Source organism: Lonchura striata, chromosome 14 (assembly GCF_046129695.1).
Source record: "Lonchura striata isolate bLonStr1 chromosome 14, bLonStr1.mat, whole genome shotgun sequence".
Taxonomy (NCBI): Eukaryota; Metazoa; Chordata; class Aves; order Passeriformes; family Estrildidae; genus Lonchura; species Lonchura striata.
The window spans coordinates 5,375,396-5,394,380 of NC_134616.1; the positions used below are offsets into that span (position 1 = coordinate 5,375,396).

The 18,985-nt window shown below is 57.8% G+C and overlaps 3 protein-coding genes across 5 annotated transcripts; 1 reads left to right on the top strand and 2 right to left on the bottom strand.

Moving 5' to 3' along the window:
* Window positions 1–859: 859 nt before the first annotated feature.
* P2RY4 (pyrimidinergic receptor P2Y4) lies at window positions 860–5,673 on the top strand. 2 transcript variants are annotated; one of them, XM_021537725.2, is made up of 2 exons: window positions 860–1,007; window positions 4,500–5,673. In XM_021537725.2, exon 2 carries the CDS (start codon window positions 4,516–4,518, stop codon window positions 5,638–5,640), a length of 1,125 nt encoding a protein of 374 aa, XP_021393400.1. In that variant the 5' UTR covers window positions 860–1,007; window positions 4,500–4,515; the 3' UTR covers window positions 5,641–5,673. The 2 variants fall into 2 exon arrangements, with proteins under 2 accessions (XP_021393400.1, XP_021393401.1); XM_021537726.2 differs by having other exon boundaries at window positions 860–999.
* A 1,259-nt stretch (window positions 5,674–6,932) lies between these two features.
* LOC110474359 (diacylglycerol O-acyltransferase 2) lies at window positions 6,933–11,338 on the bottom strand. The gene is made up of 8 exons (XM_021537729.2): window positions 11,083–11,338; window positions 9,374–9,502; window positions 9,193–9,300; window positions 8,804–8,874; window positions 8,521–8,725; window positions 7,993–8,167; window positions 7,695–7,897; window positions 6,933–7,595 (listed from the first exon to the last, which is right to left on the bottom strand). Exons 1-8 carry the CDS (start codon window positions 11,120–11,122, stop codon window positions 7,441–7,443), a joined length of 1,086 nt encoding a protein of 361 aa, XP_021393404.1. The 5' UTR covers window positions 11,123–11,338; the 3' UTR covers window positions 6,933–7,440.
* Window positions 11,339–12,420: 1,082 nt separating this feature from the next.
* IGBP1 (immunoglobulin binding protein 1) lies at window positions 12,421–17,852 on the bottom strand. 2 transcript variants are annotated; one of them, XM_021537731.2, is made up of 6 exons: window positions 17,652–17,852; window positions 16,323–16,622; window positions 14,968–15,163; window positions 14,035–14,120; window positions 13,273–13,376; window positions 12,421–12,940 (listed from the first exon to the last, which is right to left on the bottom strand). In XM_021537731.2, the coding sequence occupies exons 1-6, from the start codon at window positions 17,840–17,842 to the stop codon at window positions 12,795–12,797; spliced, it is 1,023 nt and encodes a 340-aa protein (XP_021393406.2). In that variant the 5' UTR covers window positions 17,843–17,852; the 3' UTR covers window positions 12,421–12,794. The 2 variants fall into 2 exon arrangements, with proteins under 2 accessions (XP_021393406.2, XP_021393405.2); XM_021537730.2 differs by having other exon boundaries at window positions 12,421–12,943.
* Between the last annotated feature and the right edge of the window lie 1,133 nt (window positions 17,853–18,985).

Here is an 18,985-nt window from a genome sequence, read left to right on the forward strand (position 1 = left end):
GGTACGCGTTTGCACACCTGGTTCTGCGGAAGGGCGAGGAGAAAAAGCGCCGAGCCAGGTGGAGAAAACACCGAGGCAAGAAAACACCGAAGGCGTTGCTTCCCACGTCTCCCCGTCCCACGGGAACCCCGCGCACCCCAGCCCTCGGGGCTGCCCCTGCCCGTCGCAAAGCTGATGGGTGCCACAGCCTTTGGCCCCCCGCTCTGCTCTGCCCGGCACAGGGAGAGGGGCACCCCCTCAGAAACACGGGGACACGCCGGCCGTGTCCTGGCTGTGCCACTCGCGAGGTGGCCCCGGGTTTGGGAGCACGATGCCCGGGCTGGCCTCACGGTGGCAGTGGCCACCTTTGTCCCCGGGCTCGCCCCGCAGGGCTGGGGGCCAGCGGAGCAGCGCTGCGGGACCCCCGAGCCAGCGGGGCAGGAGGGCTGTCCTGTGCGGGCGAGGGGCCACGGGCCCCGGGGATGGGGGCTGCGACCCTCGTGGCTGAGGGACTGCGGTCTCCATGAGAGAGGGGCCGTGGTAGCCTTGGGCAGAGGGACACAGCCCAAGGGTCAGGGACTGGACCTTGTGGCTGAGTGACCGCGGTCCCCATGGGTGGAGGGATGCGGTCGCCATGGCCGAGGGGACGCGGTGCCCATGGATAAGGGGCTGTGCCCTCGTGGTTGAGGGGCTGTGGTGCTCCTGAGATAATGGCTGTGGCCGCATGGAAGAGGCCACCATGCCCCATGTCCGGGGGCTGCAGGTGGCCCAAAGCCAGCGAGGGCACCAGGAGGATGGGAGCGCAGTGGGGCTGAGCCCTGCGGCAGCTCCTGCCTCCGCCTCTGCCCGCCTCCAGCCCTGCCTTCCCTGGGCACTTTGCTCCCGGCCGCGGGAAGCGGGAGTGGGCACACTCGGCACGGCAGGGCACAGCCAGGGCTGCCCGCAGCACCCCGGCATGGCCCCGTCCCGCGTGGGGAACCGGCTCTCCCCGTGGGGACCCCACTCCTGAGAGCCGCCCAGGTCTGCAGGTGAGCCGGGGCAGCGCCTGTTTGGTGACAGCCGGGAGGGACAGCCCTGCCGTGGTCACGCAGTCCCAGCTGGGCTCCGGGGGTGTGGACAGAAGGGCTGGGTGGGTGCAGGGCTGGGTGGGTGCAGGGTGGGGGCCAGCCAGTTCTCACCGGCCCTCCACCACCCCCAAATCCCTCTGTACCTCCTCCTCTCTAACACGCCCCCTCTTTCCTCTGTCACTGAGGGCCTTCATCCTTCCCTGTGTGTCCCCCTCCTCTCCATCTCCCAAATCTCTGACTTGCCATGGGTTGAAGCTGCCCTGGTGCTGCCTTGGCTCAGCCCAACACCGTGGGCTCCTGCCTGTTCCCAGCGAGGTGGGGGACAGGGACAGCCCAGCAAGGGTGGAAGGGAACCCTCACCCCCACCCTGCCCAGGGTCACCTTGGGGCAGGGGATGGGGTGGACAGCAAGGGAAACACCGGACCCTATGGGTGTCCCCGGGGAGGTGTCCCGGCAGAGCGTGCCTTGGCTGCTCTTCCAGGCGAAGGGAAGGATTGGAATTAGGTCACATCCCCTTGTGCCGGGGCTTTGGCTGCACCAAGCACGTGGCGATTAGGGACAAGGGTCCTTCTGCAGGATGTTTGGCATAATTTCTCCTTGTTTTGCAGTTTCTAAGGGCTTAGGTGAGGAGAAAAGCCCTGCTTTTCCCATGCTCCAGCAGCAGCCGATCCCAGGCTCAACCATCCCTTGCAGCTGCTCCAAAATCCTCTCTCACCTCCCCTCTCTGAGCTCCTGCCTGCTGCTCCATGGTCCCCAGCACCACGATTCCCATCCTGACCCACCAGCAGGACTCTGGCTCCAGGGCAGATTCTGCTCTGGTGTTGTCCCACTCCTTTATTTTACTGGAGTCTTTCCAACAGTTCCCTGAATCCCCAGGGCTGGGGAACCCTCAGATCCCACCAGGACTGGTGCTACCAGCGGTGCCAAAGGACAGTTCTGGCTGGGAACACCTGCAGGACCAGGAGCCAGGGAAAAACTGCCAATCCTGTGGCCAAGGGCATCGTGTGCCTTCAGTGTGTGCCACATGGCTGGCCCTGCCCCTTCCCACTGGCCCATGGCTATCGCTGCATTTTCCAGGACCCCTTGCTGTTTCCTGGGGAAAACCAGGGGCCACTCCAAAGACACCATCCCTGGGGAATTTGCCTGCCATGGGCAAGGAGTTCTGCAGCGTTCATTGTACATCCACAAAACGGGCAGAACAAGAGCATCACCTCTTCCTGCAGCACCTTCCATCTCCCTGCTCCAAATCCTCTCTCTACAGCACCTTCCATCTCCTGGCTCAACATCCTTTCCCTGCAGTGCCTTCCATCCCCTGTTCCAACAATCAGTCCCAACTCTTGGCTCACACCTTGATCTCTCTTCCAAAGCCCACAGCCAAGGATAGTTTTGCTAGGAATGCCAGCAAGAAATAGGAATGGGGCTGGTGATGATGTGTCCTCAAGCTAGACTAATGTGATTCATTAATTTCAATCACTGATTTTGATAGTGATTAAGACAAGGAAGCAAGAAACCTGTTAAGATAAAACTTGCCAGATGTCATCTTCTTCTGCATTTCTATATTTTGGTGGTTATCCCCAAAGGAATGTGCTTGGGAATGGTTAAATCCCACTGCTGACTGTGCTCAGGCTGTATCAGCTGCCAGAAGCCGGGTGCCTGTGCTCTCCTCTGAGCAGTCCAGCAGTCCACAGCTGCTCAGGATTTTTCCTCATGCATTTCTCACACTTGATTATTAACTTTTACCTACTGTCTTCTCCATATCTTGGTTGGTGACCTGTGCCACAGACACTCAACCCGCAGCAGCTCTGCTCTGCTCTGGTCACACTCAAGGCTTTGTGTTCCCTTGCACTCAGAGATTGGAAGAGGAAACTCCTGGTCCCTCATGTCCTCAGCGGCTTGGGGACATGTGGCTGTCAGGCCAGGACCACCACTGACACCTCGCTTGCAAGCTCAGGTTTTCCTACCACCTGTTTTCCCTCCTGGTTCTGGGAAAACAAACCAAGTTCTGTGCACTGTTAATGTTTGATCAGGACCTGCCTGTTGCTCTCTGAACTCATCCCTGCAATAAAGGCGGGAGCCGTGGCGGGCCAGGAGCTGCAGGGTGTTGGATGTGGGCCTGGAGCTCAGCCCGCAACTCAAACAGAGCCCCTGGAGCACAGCTGGAGGGGCCCTGCTGCCCCATCTGCCTGCTGACTCATTTATGAGCATCTCTGTCAGCCCCAGGTATCTCTCCAGGCAGGGCGGGGCAGGGATGATCCCACAGAGACACCCTGAAGATATTCCTGCTGGGAGAAGCCTGCTCATCCTCAGGACAAAGGGAAACAGGAGGGGGATGATGAGGGAGCCAAGGGATGAAGGAGTCTGAGAAGATGTGTCCTTCCACCTTGTAGCACCAGCTCCAGCTAACCATGCATCCCTGAGCCCTGAGTCCTTCCCTGGCCTGGTGCCCATCACCTCCTGGATGAGCTCTGGACAAAAGGAATTGGGCATGCCCTGCATCCCATCTATCAAATATGGTTTTGGCTACACCCTGATCTCCACCAGCAGCACAGCAACTCCTGCTCCCAGGTTACTCATCCAAGCATCCATCCTCTGTTGGAGGAGTTGTTTCACCAGGGATGGTGGAGAGTGTGGAGGGGTCAAGTCCCAGGCAGCCCTCACCGATCCTTTGCTGGACACCACGGTGGTGGCAGACCCTTCCTTTTCCCTCGAGAAGAGAGTTCTGAACTTTGACACCTCGTCCTCATGCCGACTTCCCAGGAGTTCACAGATCCCAGCCCTTGATCCCAGCACAGCACAGGAAGGTCCTGCCTGTCTTGCAAACTTGCTTTGCCTTGAGCTGGGACTTGGCTCCAGCAGCTCCTTTCCACAGGGCTCAGCTCAACCCTTCCCTCTGGACAATACCCAGCAGCCAGCGGCTCCTCGCTGTCCAGGGACGCTCTCTCCCAAAGGCTCCTTTAACAGCCCCCCCAGGATTTCTCTGGGCCACAACATTCCCCTAGACAAGCCTTTCTTCTCCTCCCGCCTTTCTTCTCCCAAGGAGCCCTCCGGGAGCAGCGGCATGGTCGGGATGCTGCCAATTAGGTGGAGGCAGCTTCCAAGAGGCTGCGCCGGCCCCAGCTGGGGGCTGCTGGTGCTCATCAGGGTCTCTTTGTTTGGTGGCCGTGGGGCCCTGTCCCCGGCGTGGGGCTCTGTCCCCGGCCCGCTCCCGGCTCTGCGCCGTCTCAAAGGGGTAATTAATGTGTGATTAATGGGTGTCAGTGCAGGGGCTGCGGAGGGGAGGCTTTGCCAAGCCCGCTCCCTCCCCCGCACGAGTTGAGAAAAACCAGAGAACCATCAAAGTGGCCGGAGCTCCTGGAGGGGGAGAAAATCTGGCAGCTTTGGCTCCCTTCCACGCTTTGTGCCCGACAATGGTCGGGATCAATGACTAGTGTGCTTTTATGAACTGCTCCCTAGGTCTGGCGGGCACAACATGGCCACTCCAGTGAGGATATTCCCAGTTTCCCTGTGGACACCGACGCCGGCTCCCTGGCCAGGAGGGAACACCACAGCAGCACCCGAGGCTAAGTGTGTCTTCAACGAGGAGTTCAAGTTCATCCTGCTGCCCATCTCCTACGGCATCGTCTTCGTGGTGGGGCTGCCCCTCAACTCCTGGGCCCTGTGGATGTTCATCTGCAGGATGAGGCCCTGGAATGCCACCACCACCTACATGGTCAACCTGGCCCTCTCGGACATGCTCTACGTCCTGTCCCTGCCCACCCTGGTCTATTATTACGCCGACCGCAACAATTGGCCTTTCGGGATGGGGCTGTGCAAGATCGTGCGGTTCCTCTTCTACGCCAACCTCTACAGCAGCATCCTCTTCCTCACTTGCATCAGCGTGCACCGCTACATGGGCATCTGCCACCCCATCCGCTCCCTCAAGTGGGTGAAGACCAAGCACGCCCGCATCATCTGCGTGGCCTCCTGGCTCGTGGTCATCATCTGCCTCATCCCCAACCTCATCTTCGTCACCACCAGCTCCAAGGGCAACACCACCCTGTGCCACGACACCACCAAGCCCGAGGATTTCGACCACTACGTGCACTACAGCTCCTCCGTCATGGCCCTGCTCTTCGGGGTGCCCTTCCTGGTCATCGTCCTGTGCTACTGCCTGATGGCCAAGCGGCTCTGCAAGTCCAGCTTCTCCAGCCCTGGCCTCCGCATGCCCTCCTACAAGAGGCGCTCCATCAGGATGATCATCGTGGTGCTCGCTGTCTTCGCCATCTGCTTCGTGCCCTTCCACATCACCCGCACCCTCTACTACACCTCCCGCTACTTCCAGGCCGACTGCCGGACCCTCAACATCATCAACTTCAGCTACAAGATCACGCGGCCGCTGGCCAGCATCAACAGCTGCCTGGATCCCATCCTGTACTTCATGGCTGGGGACAAGTACCGGGGCCGGCTGCGCCGCGGGGCCGCCCAGCGCCTCCGGCCCGTGCCCACGCTGGACCTGGTCCTGGTGTCACCCTTCACGGACAACGTCACGGACGGCAGCCACATCTCCCATGTCACCCGAGGGACCGGCACCGCACGCGGTGGAGGCGGGTGCTGAGGGGGTTCCGTAGCCTCAGCCCTGGGCTCCAGGAGCTGCAGCCCCTCAGGGCTCCATGTGGGCATTCCCAATTCCCAGGCCTGAGCTGTCCCTGCCCAGCTCTGCAGGGCTGAGGGCTGGAAGCCACAGGGTGGTCCCAGCCCTGCCCGAGGGTGCTGGTGCTGGTCAGGGCCGGAGAGCCTCCGGGCACTCACGGGAATGGGAAGGACACTGAGGAGGCTCTTTTGGGGCAGCAGGCTGGTGTTCCACCCCTGGCACTCCTGGGGACACATGGGGCTGACAAGTCACTAAAGAGAAAGGACTCTGGTGCCTCCATGGGCAGGCACAACTCTTCCAGATGACTCAGTGGTGACATGCAGGGACCAGACTGAAGCTGGGGACAGAGCCCACCCTGGGCGGGTTCTCAGAGATGTCCCTGTCACACTGCTGGCCTTGGCAGAGGGGGAGCGACGTGGCCTGGGGCACTTGCTGCCCATGACCCCAAATAAAGCCCCTTCCCCTCTCTACACTCAGGTCTGTTCCTCCCTGCAGCATAAGGAAGTGGGACAAGACAATCATCCTCAGAGAAAATCCACTGGGGCAGGTCTGGAGGGATGAGCTGGTGACAGGAAGCTGGTGACAGGGAGGTGGTGACTAGAAGGTTCTTGGGAATTTCCCTTTATGGGTGTTTGCTCCTCAAATGTTTACCCAGCCCTTTTGTTTGACCAAGTGCCTGTGCAGAGCAGCACGCTGAGATTGGGATCAGTGCTGTTGACTCTCCCATGCCAGCCTGGCAGGAACAGGACAGGGACAGGGCTGTCCCCACTCCAAGAGCCCCAAGAGTCCCTGCGAATCCCTGTCCCCATCATCCTTGCAAGTCCTTCCAGCACGTGCCTAAGAAAGGGGCACCCAGAGTGCCACTGGGGTGTCGCACCCAGCCACCACACCAGTCACACACAGCCATGCCCCACAAGAGCTGCCCAGGGGAAGGAGATGGCCCATCCCAGCCCCACACTGAGACCCTCACTCACCACTGAGCCGAGAGCAGAGAGAGCAGGAGACATCCCTCCTGAGCCCAGTTAAACCAGTAAGAGCTGCCCCTCACCTCCCATTATATCCAACGTGGCTCAGGTGCACCTGGAGCTGCTTGGCTGCACCTGAGTGGTGCAAGGGCCCTGCCAAACACTGCCCCAGCTGGAGGTGGGACTGCCAGGGAGGGGACACACTGGGTGGCAAGGGCACCCAGGTGGGCAGTGCAGGGGTACTGCCACTGTGCTGCCAATCCCAACCTCTGGAACAGATACAGACAGGCATTGGGAGGTTCAAAATCTGTATTGGGTATGGATATGGCAGGAAAAGCTCATCTGGGGCCACATTGTCCTGGCTCAGGCCACATCCTCTGGTCCCCAAGCCCAGGAGTGTCCCCCTTCCACCCCAGGGTGGGCTGTGCCCCAGGCTGGTCCCACTGGTCATCAGGATGCCACCCCAAAAACCCCATGCCAATCCCCCCTCCCATGACACCCCTCCCTCAGCTTGTGATGACCTGGTTAGCCCGGGGGACCGTGCCCATTGCTGGCCCCAGCCCCACACCAGCCCCTCGCAGGGAACAGCTGTGTCACCCACAGCCCCTCCAAACCCCATGCCAGGGGGAGCCTTTCCCAATCCTCCCCTCGCTTCCCCCTCTCCTCCCACCTCCCCCTCAGGTTGGAGGACCAGAAGGCCAGAATGGGGACTGTCCCCCACATGTCCCCCATGCCAGGCTGGCTGAAATCCCCCCTGCAAGAGCCCTCAGGAGCCAGGACAGGGCCGGTGCTGTGACGCTCAGAGGATGAGCAGCTCGTCTGACTCGGACAGCCCATACTTGGTCTTGTTCTCGTTGAAGAGCTTGAGCAGGGCATTGATGTAGAGCTCGTGGTACCGGTCCACCAGCTCCCAGCTCGGGTTCTCCACCTTGGGCACCGCCACCGGCTCCCCCACTGCCGGCAGGGGACGGGGTCAGGCTGGTGGGGGACACAACCAGGAGGTGCCTGCCAGCAGCACCCACTGCGGAGTGTCCCCCCAGCCCCGCTGCTCACCCACGGTGGTGATGGGTCTGGCGTAGGGCAGGAAGCCACGGGACCGGCAGGAGGTGAGGCCGCGGCCGTAGAAGAGGCAGGGAGCGAAGCCCATCATCTTCTGGAAGCGCCGCTGGATGCTCCTCATCCAGCTGCCCTCCTCAAAAACCACCTGGCGGAAGAGGTCGTTCTCCCCGAAGGAGAAGGAGGGGACGAGGAAAGCCCTGAGGAGGGGACACGGTGGGTGGTGACGGGGCGCTGGGCACCGCCGGGAGCCGCGGGGGTGGGTGGCAGTGCTGGTGACCCACCCGTGACCCACCCGTGCCGCAGGGCCATGCGGACGAAGCCCTTGCGGTTCTTGAGGATGAGCGTGGTGACTCCGGGCCGGCAGGACAGCGACTCGGCCGCGCCGCCGATGACGATGGCCACCGCATTGCCGGTGCCCTTCTGGGACAGCAGGTACCCGATGGCGCGGCGGGTCACCGGGAACAGCCCTGCGGCGGGACGGAGCACCGGGGCTGCGGCACGGCCGCCCGGCAGGACCAGCCGGGGTCCCCCGAGCGACGGGACCGGGGCAAGGACAGTGCAAGGGCTCCCTCTGCTGCGGGCGGGGGTGGGAAAGGTGCGGGCAGGGAGCGGAGAGGGCGGAGGGTGCAGGCAGGGTGTAGACAAGGAGCGGTCCGGACAGGGTGCGGGCAGGGTGCGAGCGAGGTGAAGGTGCAGCTCAGGCAGGGTGCGAGGCGAAGCTGTCGCTCAGGCACAACGCGAGCAGAGAGCATCCCTGCCCTGCCGCTTCCCGGGAGCAGCATCCCTGCCGTGTTTCCCCCAGAGATGGGCAGTGGCTCACCCCCACTCATCAGGTACTCCCGAAACACGGGCAGGCGGAAATTTCCGGCCAGCGTGGTGAGGAAGGAGCGGATGCCCGGGAACAGCTCCTCGAAGCCCGTGGAGCCCGTGATGAAGTTGCAGAAGGCGCCGACGCACAGGATGCCGTGGGGGTGCGAGCCGATGATGTAGTTGTGGCTGGGGGACAGGTCGTGGGTCTTCACCAGCTGTGGGACAAAGGAAGTCACGGGAACGTGAAGGTGGCACCCCATTTTGGGTGGTCCCACCCCATCCCGGCGCCGTACCTTCACCGGGAAATAATCCCGAAAGTGCTTCCACACGGTCCATCGCCGCAGGCACGACAGCCTCCTGCCACCTGCAAGGCCGGGAGGGACCCCAGGAGATGATGCCCATCCCATCCCATCCCATCCCATCCCATCCCATCCCATCCCATCCCAGCCCAGCCCAGCCCAGCCCAGCCCAGCCCAGCCCAGCGGGCAGCCGGATCCAAGGGAAACGCTCCCCGTGGACCCGCTGTATCCCTCCTCCCACTGTGGTGCTAATGATGGAGGAGTGGAGGGAAGGAGCAACGGGGATGTGGTGCTCCCCAAATTCTGGGAGGCACCTGGAGAAAAAGGGACCTGACTCCCATCCTGTTGCAAAGCTGGAGGAAGCGGGGACACGGCCACCACACCTTTCTCCGGCGTGTCCCAGTCGAAGATGATCCAGGCCAGGTAGAGCACGGGGATGAGCCAGAGGCTGGTGAACAGCAGGTAGATGAGGAGCAGGAGGCTGACGGTTCCTGCGGGAGCCAGGCAGGGGGTGAGCGGCTGTGTGGCCCCCCGGGACCGCCCCGCAGCCCCCTACTCACTCACCCAGCAGCAGGAAGCTGAGCACCCACTGCAGCACGGCCAGCAGCTGGAGCGCAGAGCCGATGTCACGCTGCGAGGGCCAGGGCACGGCCAGCAGCGTCCTCAGGGCAGTCTGGATGCTGGCCCGGCTGCCTGTGGAGAGGGGGACACGACCCCCGCCCAAAACAGCACGGCTCGAACGCGGCTGGGGCCACCGGACTGCCGGGGGACACCCAGGGGCGCCGGCAGGAGGTGGGATGGGAAGGAGGAGCAGCTGGTGGAGGAGGGATGGGATGGGATGGGATGGGATGGGATGGGATGGGATGGGATGGGATGGGATGGGATGGGATGGGATGGGATGGGATGGGATGGGATGGGATGGGATGTGGGGGGTGGAATGGAGGAGGCTCATCCCCAGGAAGCTCTCCAGGAGGTGGCCCTGGGCAATCAGTGCTGTCTCCAGAGCAGGGAGCACCTGGGCACCCCCAGCCCAAAAGCTCCGTGCACCAGCGGGGCTGAGAGCAGCGGCACATCCTGCTCCATGCACAGTTCCCAAGGGACAGGACCATTCCAGTGCCCTCTTTGGTGTGCTCAGGCTCACAGGGGATTTGGGGATTTCTCAGCTGGCACAGCAGGGAGGCACCACCCCCAGCAAGTGCCAAGGCCAGTAGCAAGGCCAAGACAGGGTAGCTGGAGGTGGCTGTCCCCGTCTGTCCCCACAGGGACAAGCTGCTGTCAGCGCAGCCACTCCACTCCCCCTGCCACCCCTTCCCTCCAGCCAATCTTGGTGAACCATTAACCTCCCTGGGCTGGGAGCCAGGATCCAAACTCCAAGCCTGGCCCCATCCCTGCTCCCTAAAACAGGCCTGAGGCGCCGGCCCTGCCAGCACAGTGCTCCTGGCCAAAGGTCCCCACACCGAGACCACCCCAGAGAGCCACCCCAGCATCACAAAAACCTTGTTTTTTTGGGAAAACAACCCCAAATCTGCACATTGGCCAGAAAGACGATCAGGGGGACACAGGAGCAGCCTTGTCCCTGTGGCTTCTCAAGCCAGGGACCCCCGTGTCAGAGAACCACCAACCCCTGGTTCAGGAAGCTGGCGGAGGTTCAGTTCTTCCCAGCTCAATCCAAACCAGGAATGGGACAAGTAAAATTAAACACTGGAGTCATCTCTGGCCCATGGGGGAATTTTCCAGTGGGAAATTTTCATCCTTTTCTCCTGTGCAGCACGCTGGGCTCTGGGTGGTCCCTTCCACCCGCCACACATCCCCAAAATCTCAGCCACCTGCAAAACCCAGTCCCTTCTTTTTCCCAGGGAAGCCACAGAGCTCTTCCCAGCAAACTTGTGCACACCGAAATTGCTTTTTAACATCCTTTTCCTAGCTCCTCTTCCAAAAACCTCACACCACAGACACAGAGAACCCTGCAGGGCTCTGCTGTCAGCCCCATCCACAGCGAGAGAAGCCTCTGCAAACCCACCATTTGGAATTTGCAGGAGAATCTTGTGTGTAAATTCCCCAAAGCCAGCCAAAATTTCATCCCTGTGGAGTAACTGTGCATTTTCCTGTGGAGTTATCCTCAAATTGCTCTCAAACACCCCGTTTCTCCTCAGCACTCCCAAGCAAGCAGACAACAGTGATAACCACCAAACTCCTCACATTGCTGGAGAAGCAGAAACGATCCCAATCCGTTCTGGGAATTTCTTACCACTGAGATTCTGGGAATTTCTTACCACTGAGATTCTGGGAGCAGGCTGCTATGATGGTTTTCATGCTGGTAGGAGCTCTGTGGTGCCGTGGGTGGAAAGGTGAATTTGGCAATCAGAGGGCGCCGGGTTGTGTGTCCAGAGGCTTTTACCAGGTGACCAGAGGGACTCCGGCCCTGCTGAGGGGAGGGGACCTGCTCCAGCTGGGATTAGGAGCATGGAGAGGAACTGGTGATTTCTGGAAGGGTCATGCAGAGGGTGAGGCACTGTGGCTGTGCTGGGAGGTTGCTGCTCCTTGAAAAGTCCCAGCTGGCAGTGCTGGCAGGGATTGAATTCTTCTGAGAATCCCGTATCCCCCTGGGAATGGTACCATCCATGCTGGGGGAATGTCACAAACACTGCCATGTGACAGCCCTAGAGCCACCCAAAAATATCATCCTGAAGTTCCACAGCCACCAGACCATTCCTGCTGTTCCCAGCCTCGGGATGGGCACTCTGCCTCCTGCCCAGGGAGCCTGGAGTGCTGTAAGGAGAGGTTTGAGGGGAAAAGTGACAAGAAAAGGAAATAGGAACAGCAAGGAGTGAGCACTGAGGTGTTCAGGCCAACAGCCCAAGGAACAGAGAGAATCCACAGGGAATAAATCCCTGAAACTACTCCTCAGGATCCAGCTGTCCAGAGGTGCTCTTAGAAGTGCTGGCTAACATCAGTGCAGGAGAGGGATAAACAAACCCACAGGATCACGGTGGGAAAGTAAGAAATGTTTCCTGGGAGATTTGGAATTCACAAACCCCTCCTGTGAATTGTAGGGACTCAATACCTGGGAGAAAGGACCACAGTCCCTCCAGGCTTCCTGGGTGTGGATCAGTTCTGAGGACAGGGATTGCTGCATGGAAAACATCTCAACTCCAGCTGTGCCCAGATCCTGCTAACAGGAAGGAAAACCACCAAACTTCTACAGAATCCCACTGTCCCAGGGTAAGGAAGCACCATGGAGGTGACACAAAGTGCCAGCCATGCTTTGCTTTTCCATCCCAGTATTTCACCAGGCTTGGAACAAGTCCATCCACAGCTACCAGCCCACACTGGGCACTTCCAGAGCTTCCAGCTGTGATTCCTCACCCTGCTGCACACACCTGCTCTGTGCCAGCTCAGTCCTCTTCTCCCTCATTCAGGAATGGTGCCAGAGGGATTCAGTCTTGCCCCTTTCAGGGATTGTACTAGTGGGTTTTAAAGCACACTGACTACTTTGTCTTGGAATATGGCACCATTTGTTCCAGTTCTGTCCCTTGTGGGCTCCGTGACAGCATCTGGGGCTCACCCCTGGAAAAGCTCGGGATGAAGAGCAAGAGAATTTCACGGCCAGAGCCAGACAGCACAAAGAGAGTTTATTTTGCTTAAAATAGAGAGGAAAAAAAAAATAAATATATCCACCCACAATAAAAAGAGCAGTTTCCAAACCCATGGAGCTCCCCTTAGAGGCTGCCTCCACCTGGGAGGGCAGAGGGAGCCTGACCCTCATGGAGCTGCCCCTCCGAGCTCTGGGGCACCCCCCAACACGACCAGTGCCCCCAGTCTGACGTGGAATGCGCACCAAAGCAAGGGGTCTCGTGTCCCCCTGCCATCCTGTGCCCTGTCCACCCAGGGAATTCCTGCATGCTCCACCTATGTACACTCTATTCCCTTCTCCCTCTCCAGCTTGTTCTCCCAGGATCTCCAGGCCCTGCAGGCAGCCACAGCATCAGCCCATGTTGTGCCTGTTGCCGTAGCCCCGGGGGTGTGTGTCCTTCCAGTCGTCCCAGTCCCGAGCCTTCCGAAGAGCTTCCTCATCATCCTCCTCCTCCTCTGCCTCCTGCTGCTGCTTCTGCATCTCCTCATCACTTGCACCTGCTGGAGGGGAGGGACAGGGAGGAGCTCCAGGTTCTCCAAAGCCCTGCTGGGAGCTGGCCTTGCCAGACAGCAGGAGTGAGAACCTTGGAAGGGCTGGGTTGGAAGGGATCTTAAAAGCCCATCCAGTGCCACCAGGAACACCTTCCACTATCCCAGGTTGTTCCAAGCCCTGGCCAACCTGGCCTTGGACAGGCCAAACATAGTCTAACCCAGTTGTTTTCCTAGTAAAGCTTGGATTCTTCCATAGTCAGAGGTTTCTGCACACATCCTTGTTTGCCCATCCCCTCAAGAGACTTCTCAAATCCCCTGTTCCCATCTATGTTCCATACCTGGAACCCTCTGTGGGGTGGACACAATTCCCTGCCTGCGGCGTTGCTCGTACCAGTCATCCACAGTCATGGTGGGCAGCCCGGGATAGCCAGCTCCAAACACCCTGCAGTGGGAAAAAAACAGCCAAAAGCAGGCAGTGAAACCCCCTGGAATGAGCAGGAACACAGGCAAGAGGCACAGGGCCATTCCATGATCCAGTCTGTGCTAAGGATATAAGGATGTCACAAGGCAAGCTTGAGGGGTGACCCAATTGTGGCCTTCCCATGCCTGAGGGAAAGATGGAGAGGGCCTAGAGTGACAGGACACAGGGAATGGACAGGACACAGGGAATGGCTTCCCACTGCCAGAGGACAGGGATGGATGGGATACTGGGAAGGAATTCTGCCCTGTGAGGGTGGGGAGGCCCTGGCAGAGGGTGCCCAGAGCAGCTGTGGCTGTCCCTGGATCCCTGCAAGTGCCCAAGGCCAGGCTGGACAGGACTTGGAGCAACCTGGGATAGGGGAATGTGGCCCCAGGACACCTGTGGGAACTGAAGCAGATACATGGAAAGCTCAGCATAAATCATGTCCCAAGCATGACAGGAAATCTGGTTTCTTTCCCATTCTGTGCTTTAGGTGCCAAAATTCCTGCACAGATTTCAGGGTGCCACAAACTCAAGTGCAGACATGAAGGTACACCTGGATTCCTGCACTTGACAGAGTATTTTAGGCTTGATGTGACAGCACAGCCCCAAAGTGTGGCTGGATCGTCCCAATCCATACCTGGCCTGAGCAGCATCCCGGGTGAGGATGAAGGGTTTCACCACAGCTCTGGCTGGCCGGGAAGGGTCACGGGGACCTGCTGGAGCCTGGGGATGCAAACAACAGTCACCAGGGAATTGAGGGGATCAGAATTCCCCCTCTGCTTCCCATCCTGAAGTTACTAGAGGTTTTGCAGAGGAGAAACACCTCAGCCGTCAGAGCAACGCCCCAGGATGGAGAATCCAGGCCTGAATTTGGTTTAAATCAGGAATTTCAACTGTGCCTGCACAGGAATCACTTCCTGTGCCTCTGAGCCACTTGCTGGGGTCAAAGCAGAGCTGCCAGGGCTGAGCTCAGAGCAGAGCAGGAAATGTTGTTTATTATTGCCCATCATTCCATGGCATCTCCAGGACACCTCAGAGGAGCTGAGTCCTGCAGTGCCAAAAAACGACCCTCCAAACCAGCCCTGCCAGGAGGCTGTGCCAGCACATCAGGAGCTGCTGTTCCCAGCAGACATCCCAGGTCACAGAAATCCTGGACACAACGTTCTGCACAGGGATGGCAGGTCTGTGGGGATGTCCTGTCATTCCAAATGGGCTGATAACACCTGGACACGCTGCAGACCAGGAGTGGAGGCTTGACAGAGACCACAAGGGTCTTATTTTAACTTCCAAACCCAACTGTTCTTCAGAATTAGGGGTCTGCAGAAAAGCCTTTGCACAGCCTAGCTCAGCTCTGACATTCCAAGCTGCAGCATTCCACAGGCTGGGATTGTGGGGAAAGCGTGGCAGCAGAGCCCAGCCCAAAACTCAAAATTCAGAATGAAGGAAACCCCATCAGCTCCTGCTGCGATCGAGCTCAATTCCAACTGGGAAGTCACTGAATAGAACTCTGCCACTGAATTCCTCTGGGATTCATCCCCTCCCGGCCTGGATGCCAGGAGAGCTCCCTCACCTGCCTGGCTGCATCCCTGCTCTTCAGGATCACCAGCTCCTGGTCGATGCTCTCAATCTCCTCCAGGCTGGTGCCAATCCATTTCTGGATCTGGAGGATGTAAAATTCCCGGATCTGATCCTCATCCGCTGTCCCGCTCTCCACGGAGCTGCTCATGGAGGCCAGTTTGTTCTCCAGCTCCTTCTTCTGTTTGTATCTGGCTCAAACACAGCAAAATCACATCATGGAATCAATTTTCTCCAGCCCAGCCCCAGCCCAGGGACCTTTATCACCCTAAGAGGATCAATCAAATTTCATGGAAGTTGTGCTGGTTTCTGTTGGAATTTCAGCCTCTCCTGTCTGTTAAAAGCAGCTGTAAAATGACATTTAATTCAGAGAGGCCTCAATGATTTTGTTCTTCTCCTCAACATTGAGGAATCCTTGAAAATTGAAGCTTTGTTGGTAAAATTAGTCAAGACTGGGAACATCAGTCTCTTGGAGAAAGCAGGACTGAGAAAATCAATGGAATGGCTGGTTTGGGTTGATTCCATGTCACACAAACAGAATAAAATGCTTTCCCAACTTCTGCCTCAGGTGGTTTTGTGTGTGCAGGCAGTTTTTTAAATATAATTTTGGCTTTTTGGATTTCTTGACCTATTTAGGAATTAGTTATTAAAGGGAAAAACTCCGTATCTAATAAAATTCCAGGGTAATTTTATTTTTATTTTTTCAGGAATTAGCTATTAAAAGGGAAACTACTCCTATAAAGCACTTCCAAACTAAATCCTGTGTCCTCCTCCCCTCAGTTATTGTCACCTGAAGAATGAACAATAAGAGCCAAGAAACCTTTGGGAGCTGAGAGGACAAGGAGCATAAAAGAGTAATTCTAAAAAAGAAACCCTTCCCATTTAAAGTATAAATCATATTTTTCTATGCTTTTCTACAATTTAAGCAAGTCCAGACCAGTTTGGACCTTCCAGTGCTGCCACAATGAGCAACTCAATGGCCAGAATCCCAACCAAAGCACCAAAGGCACCCACCACCTTTTTTTCAAGCTCTAATGAACACACTGGGAGGAAAAATTTTGAAATGTTTGTGCTGCCAGCAGTGATTAAAGAACTAATTGTATGATTAATTATGAAAGATTAAAGAGCTAATTTTCAGTTTTTGAGCATTTTTTCCTCAGAGACCAGAAACTGGAGTCACAAAGGCCCCTTCCCAACCCATTAAACAGCGAGCTGCATCTCTTAAAATGAGCATTTTAGGATCAAATTATTCCAACGCCCAGGGAAACATCTCTTCCCTGCCCAACCCTGCACTGCCTCCCCCTCCTCCCAGAGTGATTCCCAGAGCCCTTCCCGCTGCACAGAGCCCACCTTTCAATCTTGGCAGTCCTGCTCATGGCCATGGCCACCAGGTCGGGCTGGGCAGGGTCCCGGGGGGCTGAGGGGCTCCTGCTTTGCTCCTGGCCGGAGGTGCCGGGGGGCAGCTGGAAGGAGCCCAGCCCGTAGCTCCTGCAGAGCTTCAGGAAGCGCAGGAAGTGCTCCCGGGCCTTCTCCAGGTGCTCCCTCCTCCTGCTCAGCTCCACCTGCTTCAGCGTCAGGGCTCCCAGCAGCGCCGGCAGCAGCATGAACTTGAGATCGGCCGAGGGGATCTCCTCCAGCTCCTCGTTCTCACTGCCAGGAGAGAGGAAGGGGTTCCCAAAGGAATGGAGATGGGAAAGGGGTTGGAGTCATCCTGGGAGGGCTCAGAAAAGGAGGCTCAGGAGGGACCTTGTGGCTCTGCACAGCTCCTGACAGGAGGGGACAGCCGGGGAGGCTCTGCTCAGAGAACAAGGACAGGAGGAGAGGGAACGGCCTCAGGCTGTGCCAGGTTGGAGATCAGCAGGAATTTCTCCATAGAAAGGGCGGCCAGGCCTTGGAAGGGGCTGCCCAGAGAGGTTTGGAGTCCCCATCCCTGGAGGTGTCCAAGGAATGCCCGGATGTGGAGCTCAGAGCTCTGGTGGGGATCAGTCACGGATTGGACTCAATGATCTTTGTGAAAAACGCCAATCACTTGGTTTTTAAAATTTTAAAAGTTTAATAATAATAAAATGGTTATAAAAATAGTTATATAATTAGAGTAATAAAGTTTAGAGTTGGGGTGATTACAAGACAATAAAAAGCAAAGAATTACGGACGTCTGAATGCTCTCGGACACTAAGTCACAAAAAGTATGCCTTGTGAACAAAGGAATTGCCTTTAAAACAATACACTTGTTGCATATTCATATATCCTTTCTGGTTATGCATGTATTCTATTTAAAATAAGAAACTTTGCCTGTTGTATGCTAACTATTTATATTAATCTTTATGGTGTTATTGAGTCTGAGCAAGGCCTGAAGGAATTATTAGCTTCTTCTGATAAGAAGCCATAAATTCCTCTCCTTTGGAAGATTTAGCAGTTCCTCGAAGTGAGTATCTTATTCTTAAAAAAAAAAAAACCAAAACTCCCCCTCACATACACACTTTTTATTTTAACTGCGAAAATCTTTATTAAAAGCACAACTAATCAATACAACATAATACATATAGTAACTATCTGCGTAGAGCCACATAATACGCATTTTTCACAGATCCTGGAGATCTTGTCCAAGCTCAGCGACTCTGGGATTCCGCCCTGCCCGGGGACCCTCCCTGGCCCCTCAGCCGCGTCCCCGGCGCTCACCTGAACAGCTCCAGCTGCGCCACCATGGCCTCCGCCCGCTGCAGCGCCTCCAGCCCCTGCCGCACCTTGTCCTGCACGGCCGGGGCTCCCGAGGAGGGCTCGGTGCTGGCCTCCAGCTCGTCCCACAGCCGCCGTCCCACCGCCAGCAGCTCCGCCAGCCGGGGGCCGCCCGCGCCCGCCTCCGCCATCATGGGCCGGGAACGGCGGCGCCGCCGCCACTTCCGGCGCGGTGCGGCGCGACCGTACCCGCCCCGGCCGCCATCTTGGGGAGGTCGCTGCCATAGGCTACAACGCGGAGTGACGCCATCTTGGGGAGGTCGCTGCCATAGGCTACAACGCGGCGTGACGCCATCTTGGGGAGGTCGCTGCCGCAGGGGCGCAGCGCGGGGCGGCGCCCTGGGCAGGGCACGGCCGGCGCCATCTTGGGGAGGGTGCGGCCACGGCGGCGCGGGGCCGCCATGCTGGGGAGGGCAGCTGAGGGGCACCGGCCCGGTGGGCGCCGTGATGGCTCCGCGCTCGCCCCGCGGCCGCGGAGCCCCCGGGATGCCGGCGGCGGGCGGGCACCGCGGGCAGCAGCGGCTCGGCGCGGCCGGCGGCGATCGCAGGTCTCCAGTGCCCGCACGCTTTTCCCTGCCAGGGCCTGCCAGGCGCACCGGCCAGCGCGGGTCCTGGCAGGGAGCGCTGGGGTGGAGGCTGGAAACTGGAAAAAAAAAATGTGGATAATTAGATAAATTGGCAGAAAAGGTCCGTTTTCTCTCTGTATAAAAGGGGGACACAGTAGAGATCCTCGACAGTGCAGTACTGGGTGTCAATTTATTTGTTGAAGCACAGCACCTTCCTATTCTCTATTTTTCCTACAGTACAAGTGAGACGTGCAACTTTTATTTTTCCTTTCTTTCTTTCTTTCTTTTTTTTAAATTTTTTTTTATTCTTAATTTATTTCACTCCTAAAATCTCTAAAATTCAACCAGGTATCAGGCAGGTTAGGGTTGAATCTGTGCTCTTAGGTGCAGATTATTTCCCTTAGAAATACAGGTGATTGACCTGTCTGGGAGCAAAGTATGGATGTAGCAACCACTGCTAATGCTCCTTACTCCTGAGTAATTCTAACTCAGCCTCTGAGGATGACTCAGTTTACGATTTACTCTGTTTTCTTCGTGCCTGTGTCAGACTGTGCAATGAATTATTACCCACGGAGCCCAGGAGTGCAGTGGGTCCTCCAAACCTGTCTGTCCCCATTTTGCTGGTGGGAGGATCTCCTGCATATTCCCAGTGGGACGGCAGCCCTGGGGTGGTTCAGGGCCATGTCAGAGGAGAGAGTCCCCAGGCTTCTT

Bases quoted from the DNA above. Each gene is read 5' to 3' on its own strand.
- P2RY4 (XM_021537725.2), top strand. From the start codon at position 4,516: ATGGCCACTCCAGTGAGGATATTCCCAGTTTCCCTGTGGACACCGACG.
- LOC110474359 (XM_021537729.2), bottom strand. From the start codon at position 11,122: ATGAAAACCATCATAGCAGCCTGCTCCCAGAATCTCAGTG. The intron at 9,301-9,373 runs GTGAGTGAGTAG...TGGCTCCCGCAG, and splicing joins GCTCAGCTTCCTGCTGCTGG to GAACCGTCAGCCTCCTGCTC. The intron at 7,898-7,992 runs GTGGGTCACGGG...TCCCCTCCTCAG, and splicing joins CGCATGGCCCTGCGGCACGG to GGCTTTCCTCGTCCCCTCCT.
- IGBP1 (XM_021537730.2), bottom strand. From the start codon at position 17,842: ATGATGGCGGAGGCGGGCGCGGGCGGCCCCCGGCTGGCGGAGCTGCTG. The intron at 15,164-16,322 runs GTGGGCTCTGTG...TGTTTGAGCCAG, and splicing joins AGGACTGCCAAGATTGAAAG to ATACAAACAGAAGAAGGAGC. The intron at 13,377-14,034 runs GTATGGATTGGG...TTCCCACTGCAG, and splicing joins CGGGATGCTGCTCAGGCCAG to GGTGTTTGGAGCTGGCTATC.